The 9,991-nt window shown below is 54.6% G+C and overlaps 1 protein-coding gene across 2 annotated transcripts; it reads left to right on the forward strand.

Annotated features, from left to right (window-relative positions):
• Window positions 1-1,847: 1,847 nt before the first annotated feature.
• On the forward strand, window positions 1,848-9,673 carry MLLT11 (MLLT11 transcription factor 7 cofactor). 2 transcript variants are annotated; one of them, XM_074981001.1, is made up of 2 exons: window positions 1,848-1,976; window positions 5,838-9,673. In XM_074981001.1, exon 2 carries the CDS (start codon window positions 5,841-5,843, stop codon window positions 6,108-6,110), a length of 270 nt encoding a protein of 89 aa, XP_074837102.1. In that variant the 5' UTR covers window positions 1,848-1,976; window positions 5,838-5,840; the 3' UTR covers window positions 6,111-9,673. The 2 variants fall into 2 exon arrangements, with proteins under 2 accessions (XP_074837102.1, XP_074837101.1); XM_074981000.1 differs by having other exon boundaries at window positions 1,866-1,976; window positions 5,835-9,673.
• Window positions 9,674-9,991: the final 318 nt, after the last annotated feature.

Here is a 9,991-nt window from a genome sequence, read left to right on the forward strand (position 1 = left end):
CCCCAGCAGCGGTCGTACCAGTACTAAACAGAGAGGTAAAATCACCTCTCTGCTCCCATAGAAGATCCCTGCACTTGGGACAGAAGAATCCCAAGCACTGTTGTACGCTGGGGACCAACTGGCTAAGCAGCAGTACAGCAGAAGGGGACCTAGGGGTTATAGTGGATGAAAGGCTGGATACGAGTCAACAGTGTGCCCTTGTAGCCAAGAAAGCCAATGGCATATTGGGGTGCATTAGGAGGAGCATTTTGAGCAGGTCTAGAAAGGTTGTTGTTCCCTTCTATCTGGCACTGGTGAGGCCATATCTGGAGTGCTGGGTCCAGTTTTGAGCACCCCAGTACAGAAAGGATGCGGATGTGCTGGAGCAGGTTCAGCGGAGGGCAACAAAAATAATTAAGGGACTGGAGCACATGACATATGAGGAGAGGCTGAGGGATTTGGGCTTATTTAGTTTACGGAAGAGAAGACTGAGGGGTGATTTAATAGCAGCCTTCAACTTCCTGAAGGGGAGCTCTAAAAGGGACAGAGAGAACCTGTTCTCAGTGGTGATGGATGGCAGAACAAGGAGCAATGGTCTGAAGTTACAGAAGGAGAGGAGTAGGTTGGATATGAGGAAAAACTTTTCACCAGGAGGGTGGTGAAGCACTGGAATGTGTTACCTGGGAGGTGGTGGAATCTCCATCCCTAGAGGTCTTTTAAGTCCCAGCTTGACGTAGTCCTGGCTGGGATGACTTAGTTGGGGTTGATCCTGCTTGCGGCAGGGGGCTGGACTTGGTGACCTGCTGAGGTCCCTTCCAGCTCTGTGATTCTATGATCCCTCTGTTTATGCCTCCCAGGATCACGTATTACCCTTTGGCCACAGCATGGCACTGGAAGCTCCAGGCTCAGCTGGTTGCACCTCCGTCCCTGCTTCCTGGGAAAAAGCCCCCCACCCTGTACGTACGGCCGGCGGGGTGATAGGTGGAGGGGCATGGTCATGTGCCCCCCCCACAATGCAGTTGGGGGACAGGCAATGTACAGAGACCTGATGTGAGGCAAACACCTCTGGGGGAACAACTAGTGGGGCTGGCAGCAGGGGTTGGCCCTACCACCCCACTTGCTGCCAGCAGCAGGCAGGGGAGCAGCACGGCTGAGAGCTGGGGGAGCAGGGCAGGTGTGGGGTGTGTCGCTCCACTCCTCACCCCCACCAGTGAGTTGTGGGGGCCTGACCCCTGCTGCCAGCACCTGGCATCCTGCTAATGCCCCCAGGCCTCATTGCTCGGAGTCAAATGGGGAGAGGGCAGAGCAGGGGAGGGGTTGCAGACGGGGCACCTTACCTCCTACCAACAGCTCTCTCCCAGGGTAGGGCTGGGGGGGAGCTCATGAAGCCAAGTCCCCTTGTGTCCCTCCCCAGCAGTCACCTCTGCTGACCAGCAGTTTTGTTCCCAGGTGCATATTTTTTTTTTCAAACCCCATCATAACCCATCCGGATGGCTCAATCCCACCGAAGCTCCCCCAGACCCTACCATTTTTCAATGCCCGGTGTCTGCAGCCGTGAAGCAGGTAGAAAGGGAAAGCATTGAAGCTGCTCAGCATGCTGCAGAGGGACCCTGCCTCCCATGATGGTTTCATTTGAAAATCCTATTGTCGCAGAACGCCACAGCAGCCCTAAAACCTTCTGCTGAGAGCCAGTGTGCAGCTGAAGCCTTCAGCCCCGTCCCCTGCCCCATCTCTAATCAAACCTGGGTGAACTGCTGACAGAGCAGAGCCTTCCTACAGCTGAATCATCAGCCCACCAGCCTGGGGAGGAGGGGTAATTGATCTGCCTATATAGGAGGGGCTGCATTGCGGAGCCAGACACACGCGCACACAGACAAAAGACAGGCAGAAAATTCTTGCTGGCCGACCTGCCTGACGCGCAGAAGACACTCCCTGCCCAAAGACGACCCCATCTGCTGGATTAGCAGCTTCTGGATCCAACCTTTCCCTTAAAACAGGTAACACAAGGCAACAGAAGCCTTCTAAAAAGAAATCTGATTCGCTTCAGGGGGACAAGGACGATAACCGGGTTCAAAAAGAACTAGATAAATTCGTGGTTAGGTCCATCAATGGCTATGAGCCAGGGTGGGCAGGAACGCTGTCCCTGGCCCCGTTTGCCCAAAGCTGGGCATGGGCGACAAGGGAAAGATCACTTGATTCCCTGGTCTGTTCATTCCCTCTGGGGCTCCTGGCGTTGGCCTCTGTCGGCAGACAAGATACTGGACTAGATGGATCTTCGGTCTGACCCAGCATAGCCGGTCCTTTGTTCTTATGTCTTGCTGAAGTGTAGGATACGGGTCTAACAGCCTGCAGAGGGTTTCCTGGGAAAGAGAAGAAATGGAACATATGTGATCATTTAGCACTGGCCTTTCACAGCTAGGCTAGAGGAGGCACCTGCAGATGGCACCTTACAATTCAGTCCATAAAGGTGGCCTTAGGTGTGAGGATGCGCTGCAGTGCAGAGGAATGTCTGATGGGTCAATTGCCTTTTACAATATCTGCCTCTTCTACATGTGTGTAGTTACCCTCCTCAGTGTTCCCTGTACGCTGAGCACTTGGGTGTCCACCCAGGAGAGATTCGGGGGACGCCTGGCTGTTTAGCAGAGCACCCCCAGCCAGCAGCTTGTGTTTCTGTGGGTGGTGCACATCTGCACACGCCTGAGTGCATAGAACAAAATTTATTCTGCGCATGGGTGGAAAAAATGAGCGGGCACGCTGCTCCCCTTCGTGATTTGGAGGCTGGCAGCACGGAGCGCGTTTCTAAACGAAGCAGCTTGCCCGCTGCTAAACGACGGCTCTAATTTTAGTCGTCTGCTGTCATCCTGCAAAAAAGAGAGCTGGAAATATCCCAGGGAGTGGCGTGCTATTTGAAAGCCTGCAGTTGTTCAGTTTAGGGATGGGAAGGGCACTCTGCCTTGCTTAGCCTTGCCGGGATGATTTGTTATTCTTAAATATAGAAGCCAACGGGTCCCCATGTCATTTGATGGGAATGTGGGTGCCCAGTCACAGGGGATGTTGGAAACCCATTGGAATTAAGCCTTGTGAGGAATCAGCCGAGAGTCAGGGGTATGTAGGTATATGGACAGATTGCAAAATCTAAGAAATAATCTTTGTTGCCCAGGACAGCAAGGAGCGAAGGAGACAATCCAGCCAGGGAAACGCCCAGCAAGGGCTGAATTCACATGGACTGGGGTCTCTGCAGAGTGGAGAGAAATGCATATTAATAAGATGGTATCAAAGGAAGGAGCAGGAACGGGGGAGGGGCTCTGCAGCAGATTCATCAGGGTGGGGCCGTTGCAGGAACCGTCTGGCGCCGCACACAATGGAGGGGGCAGCGTGAGATGTGCGGAGCAGCCGGCGGTAGGAGAGGCATGGCAGGGGGGCAGGGAGGCACGTGATGGGGGGAGGCAGCTCGTGATCCCAAAGCAGAGCTTTGTGGCCGCCAGTCGGCTGTGGGTTGGTCCTGATGCTGGACTCCCACCTGGAGGAGCAGGCAAAGGTGTGGTGGAAAGAGGAGGGAGAGCTTTGCTTTTAAGGGGACGTGGGCAGTTTGGCTGTGTGTGGACATACATACACATACATCACAGATAGACAGGCCTGCCCACGCAGGTACACACGCACTCACACACGCACGCGCACACACACAGACACAGACACACACACACACACACACTAATTATCCCATCTGTTCTTCTCAGCAGAAAAGCTCCAAGTGCTTTACTAAGGAGGTCAAGATGTCTTGTAGGGAATGGGCCATTATCCCATTTTGTAGATGAGGAAACTGAGGCAGGGAGCTGGGATGTGAACTCCCCAGCAGGCCAGTGGCCAAGGCAGGAGTAAAACGCAGATCCAGAGAGTATCACGCCAGTGCATTCCCCATTAGGGAACACTGTCTGTCCCTACCCACCCCTCTGCCTCTCTCTGACACACACACCCTATTCTATAAGGCAAGTTCCAGTCACAGGATAGCAAGATTTTTGTCATGCCTCCTCAGGATGAATCCTACTGGCCCTAGTTCTATTTCCATTCCTGTTTTATTCCCATTGTCTGCAGGTCACTCTAATTTCATTCCTGATCATCAGTGTTCCCTGTAAACTGAGCACCTGGGCGGCCGCCCAGGAGACAGTCAGGTGCTGTCCAGCTGATGAGCAGAAACCCACAGCTGGCGGCATCTGTTTCTATTGGTGGTGAACACCTGCACCTGCTCTGGTGCACATAACATTTATTCTGCCCATGGATGGAAGAAATGAGAGGGAACCCTGCTGGTCACCCCCAGATTCTCTCTTTAGCACTACAGACAAACCACAGGGGATATGCTTTCCCTGCCGCTCGTGATTAATTTCCTAGCATGCAAGCGGTAGGATGGCTCCTTCCGGGAACATCAGTATCTACCTATCCAAGGGAAATGCCAGTGACAGCCCCATGAGAAGCACTAGGGCCCAGATCCTGAAAGGGAGCTGGGCGTAAAGACCTTTGCATAACTGGGTCCCAGCTCTGACCTAACACACTTGCGCTGGTGGCTTTGCAGGCCTTTTACAATGGAGGTCAGGATCACCACCCCCATTTTACAGGTGAGGAAACTGAGGCACAAGTGGATGGATGACTTGCCTGAGGTCAGCAGAAGGCCAGTGGCACAGAGAAGGCCCCAGCCAGTGCACTAGCCACTAGGTAGCACTGCTGCCACCAGCAGCTTTGGATTGCTTATCAAAACAGGACGACGTGCTTGTTGGGGAGCAGTATTTGGCTGATGAGGGAGAAGGTGGCTGTCAAATCAGCCCTTTGCAGTGGGAAGGTGCTGGAGGACTTGGGGTCTCTGGCCTGTCCCAAAGTTTCTGGGCTGTTTCCATCCCTTAATCTCATTATCTGGCGTGTGGCGGTACCCCCCGGGGCGTGCCCATGCAGCAAAGTTATTTCAGAATTACAGCCGCTATTCCTAAAGAACTTTGAACGTCTACACAGCAAAACCACTACTTTGAAATAATTTCCAAATAGCAGATGGCTTCTTTTGAGTTCTGTAAACCTCATTCTATGAGGAAGAGCACCTGTTCCAAAATAGACCCTGTGGAACAGAGGCTATTCCGGTATAGCTTAGTCTGCAATAACACTGCTGTGTCGACATAACCTATTTTGGATTAGAGCCCCTGGAAACACTCTAATCTGAAATAGACTCTATTGTGTGTGGACACACTATCTTGGAATAAGTGTTGCTTCTTCTGGGGCTTCCCTGTGGTGTGGATGCATCACTCTGAAATAGCTTATTTTGGAATAATAACTCTAGAATAAACTATTCAGGAGTAACTCTAATGTAGATATACATCTAGGGGCCCCATTGAGCTGCCCAGAGACAGCGCAAGAGACAGACAAAGGTCTTACGCGCTACCTGGGCCAGACAGAGGAAGGAGCACTGGTACTAATGAACAGCCAGGGAGCTGAAGTCCAGATCCCCAAGATCACAGGGACAGACCCAGGCCTAGAACCACCATCCCTGAGCCCTAATCCGTGGCTCCCACAGCAGTCCCGTTCACCGGCAGTACTGACGGGGGAAGAGACACTTGTACTGGGGCCTGGACCTCAGAGACACCCCTCGAAGTGTCTGGGTGTGGTGAAATGAGACCAGGTGGGAATCCAAGACCCAAATGTACTGTAGCCCCACATTTCTCTCAAGGGGCCTATTCACAGATTAGGGGCCTGGGCCCTGTGGTAAAACTCTGTCATGAGGCAGGGACGTTTTAGGTCATTCCTCAGCCCCAGCGTCTAGCATTATATGGCCTGCATGGTAACCAATGGCTTTGATAGGCTTCCTTGTCTTCTTCTAGCAGGAGATGCTGGACACAGCGAACAGCCAGTACGACTCCTTCCCATACTGGAGGATGCCCATCCCGGAGCTAGACCTGACGGAGCTGGAGGGGCTGGGCTTGACCGACATGGCCCACTACAACGCCAAGGGAGGCTTGGCCAAGCGGTCCGGAGACTGGAAGCCACTGAGGCAGGACAGCTCTGAGGAAGAGGAGTCTCTTCTGCAGTTCAACAGCTTCAATTTCTGGCGCGCCCCGATAGCCAGGATTAGCGGGTTAGATTTTGATCTGGTCTGAGGTGCGCCGCCGGCCCCGTGGCGAGTTTTGTGTGTCCCAGCTCTCTGTGTTCCCCTTTCCTTTCGAAGCGGTTGTTGACAATGCTAATTAATTAGTTGCTCCTTGATGACACTTCTAAGGCTCACTGTTCCCCTTCCGACAGCCTTCTCTCTTCCTAAGGGTGTGTCTACACAGCAAGTGCAGGTGTAGGCCCACCCGAGCAGGCGTTACCCTAGCCAGCAGGGTAATGATAGCTGGCAGGATGCGGCAGGCAGCTGTTCGTCCGGTGTTAAGTTGGTCTGTTGTGTTTTTTGGCAGTTGGCACTGGTGTAAAACCAGACCCGGGTTTGTCTGGTACCGTGCACAGAGGTCACCATGTTGAAGAGGGGACCACTCCATGAGAGGGCGGTTGGGGCCTTTCCAAAATTGGAGAGGCCGGGGTCCCCACCTCCCTCCCAATCCCTCTCCCCCCGCCGCCAGCCAAGCCAAAAGCTGGAGCAGGGCTGAGAGCCCAAGTCCTTCCAACTTCTTGGGTAGGGGAGAGGAGCCCCGGGCCCATGTCCCCACCACCCAGGACACGTGGAGACTCTCTGGCTCCCCACAGCTGCCTGGACTTCCCTAGACTCCAGCCGCTGACCTGGGAAGGGGGCCGAGCCTCGCGGGGGGAGAGGGACAGCAGGGGCAGGCCCCAGGGCAAAAACTGGCCCCTCCTGTCAACCCTGACTGGGCTGCTCTTCAACATGGCTTCCGTGTGGGCATGCCCAGGGAACCGGCTCGCACAGCCGGGGTCAGCCCCACGCTGCTCCCAGATGTGGAAGTCTGGTATTTCTGGGGACGCAACAGTGGATTTTGGACCGTGCACTGGCCCAGGCTAGCGTCTGGGGTACAATCCTGCCCGTGTCCCTGAGTGCATAGTCAGGTTGCCAGCCCACGCCAGGCTTTGTCACCCTTTCTAAATCCTCCTGTTCCTCATGCTGACTCAACCACAGCCATCCAGGGCCTGCTGAGCCACGCGGCCACGGCAGCGCATGGCCAGGGTTAGCGCGGAAGCCACGTCTGGTGTGTCTTGGCATGAGCAGGCCACGTGCACTAGCTCTGACCATATCTGCATGAGAACATGCCAGAGAAGCAGGAAGCAGTGGTAGATTTGAGCTCAGTTCTGTTCTGCTTTATTAAGAGCCATACGTGCAAAGAGGAGCCAATCTCACCTCTGCAAATTCCCCTTTTCGCTGAAGTCTGAGCACAGGGCCCTGGGGCAGAGGACGCCCCGGCTTTACTAAACCCACCCCCAGTTCTCCCACCTTTTCCATTTGGATATTCACAGTCTCTCCACCAAAGGCCAGCTCTGAATTACATAAGTTTACGGAGGTCTGGTCCATGAGTGGTCAGCAACCAGCGATGGTGCCCTAGTCTCTGTCAGAGCCTGGAAAGGGGTGACAGGGGAGGGATCACTTGATGATTCCCTGGTCTGTTCATTCCCTCTGGGGTGCCAGGCGTTGGCTGCTGTGAGAAGACAGGGCACTGGGCTGGACGGATCTTTGGTCTGACCCACCTGGCTGATCTCAAGTTCTCTCTAGGGTCCAGTCATGAGCAAGGCTGATCTCTGCAGCAGCCCAGCCTCTCGGCACTGTGCGCTCAGCACCACAGAGCAAAGCGCAAACCAGCAGGATGAGAATTGTGCTAGACACTTGGATCTGTTTCCATTAGCATGCCGGGAAATTACTGGGCTGGAGCCTCCCAAGGTGGTGAGGAAACCTCTTTCCACCAGCTGGAGCGATGGCCCATGCTGTCCAACCCCATAAAACCAAATACAGGCACTGCCAGTGCCCGTCAGTTTGGCCTCCCATCGCAGGCCATCCCCTGGCATCACTGCCACACTCCGTGGGTTTTGCCTCTGGGCCCAAGGGCCCAAGTCTGATCTCCTCACAGAGCCGCGCACCATGAGCCACGCCCCTACCAAAGCCAGGCAGCCCCCTGGCACTCCGTGTGAGGCCAGCTATGGAACCGGGCCCAGCTCCCGCTGCCGGTGTCACAGGAGAACCACACTGCTAATGCTCATCCCGTTCACCCCTCGGAAAGATTTTAGGGCTGTTTGTAAGAGTAGCTGCTCCCGAGTGGGAGTGAGGCCTGGGAGACCTGCTTGCTAAGCAGCAGCTGGCTGTGTGGGGCTCTTCTTGGGACGGCTTTGAGCAGGCATGCCCAGAGCCACCAGACCATTAGCAGCTGCGATTCACCCACACTGGCTTCCCGGGCACTTGTGGGCTCCATTCACGGGTGTTGGCTGGGAGGGGAGAGCCCAGCTGGGATGAGGGCCGACTGATCCCCAGCTACCACAGAGCAGCTGAGCTGTTCGGAGCCTCCAGGGACAGGCAGGAGAGGTGTGGACAGTGATGCTGGAATGGTTTTCAGAGTGGAGATGCTGAGCTACACCCACTGCTTATGCCTGTCTGTGCCCCTCACCACCTCCTACCCCTGGGGGTAGCAGCCAGGACCCAGACATGGAGCCCCTGGGCGCAGGACCAGCAGCTGGCTGGGATCCTGAGACTGTGCAGGGTGTTAGTGGCTGGCAGTCCAGCAAGGCACAGTTGGGGCCGGTGGTGGGGCTGAGTGAAGGGCCAGGGGCTGATGTCAGGCCTGAGTGAGAGGCTGACGGCAGGGCTGAGGGGTTCATGAGGTTCAGGAGCAGAGCCCCCAGGCTCCAGTGGCACAGGGCCAGTGGCCAGGACCCTGGGCAGGAGGGGTGTGGGGCTAGGGTGCCCAATACCTGGGGGTGCTGCAGCACCCCCTGCACCCCTATTTCCCATGCCTATTATTGGGGCTGTCATCCGGGAATGACCTGTCCCTGCTGCTTAGTTATTCAGCTGCAACCCTGTGCCCTGCTGGCAGGGGCTGACGCTCAGAAATTATCTTTGGTTTCCTTGTGCCCGACCTCCAACCAGAGCCTAGAATCAACTTGACTCCGGCTGCCTCACTCCCATTGATTTCAAAGGGGGCTAGACACCTCTGTACCAATGAGGACCTGGGCATAAGGGGCTGCTTGGAGTGTTTTTCTTCCCCCCAAGTGCAGAAGTGGCAGAAAACTAGTGGCAAGGCCCATTGGCTGGATTGCTCAGAGCAGTGCGGATGCCTGGTTTGAGAAATATTAGCCCGAAAGGCAACAGGACAAGCGAGATGTCACAAATTGAAGAGGAGAGTTTGTGCTTAACTGTAATGGCAGCCTTGCTCAAGTGTACCTGCTGTTTACGGTATGCAGTGCTGCAGGGCCACTAGGAATGTATATCCTATTCAGAGATTAATTGTAACAAATTTATGGTGACCTCCGACTTTGCACACACTGCATCAGCCTGTTTGGAATTTCAGGGAGATAGAATTCAGAGCCCCCTGGCTCTGGCTTTTACAGTTTGCAGAGTGATTTTTTTCTTTAGGTGCTACCAGTACGGGGTCTAGGATGAATAGTGGAGCAGTTCCACTTCCATCCACCAGAGGGCAGGGGTGCAGCTGAATGCTAGCTGGTTCTTTACACCGCAACACTACTCATGGCAAAGCAACAAGGGGGCCTGCGGCACCTCATAGACTAACAGAAATGTCTGAGCATAAACTTCTGTGGGCAAAGACCCACTTCGTCAGATGCAGGTCAAAGTGGGTCTTTGCCCACGAAAGTTTATGCTCAGACATTTCTGTTAGTCTATAAGGTGCCGCAGGCCCCCTCGTTGCTTTTGCAGATCCAGACTAACACGGCTCCCCCTCTGATACTAGTCATGAAAGTTTCCCTGGGAGCTTGCAGAGGATGACGCACGCAGGCAGAAATGCAGTTACAAAAAATGTAACTTCTGCACACAGAGCCTGCCTATTTCACCCTTCTATAAATACCCAGGGGGCTGACTTTCAGGTGCCGGTTTTAA

Source organism: Carettochelys insculpta, chromosome 30 (assembly GCF_033958435.1).
Source record: "Carettochelys insculpta isolate YL-2023 chromosome 30, ASM3395843v1, whole genome shotgun sequence".
Taxonomy (NCBI): domain Eukaryota; kingdom Metazoa; phylum Chordata; order Testudines; family Carettochelyidae; genus Carettochelys; species Carettochelys insculpta.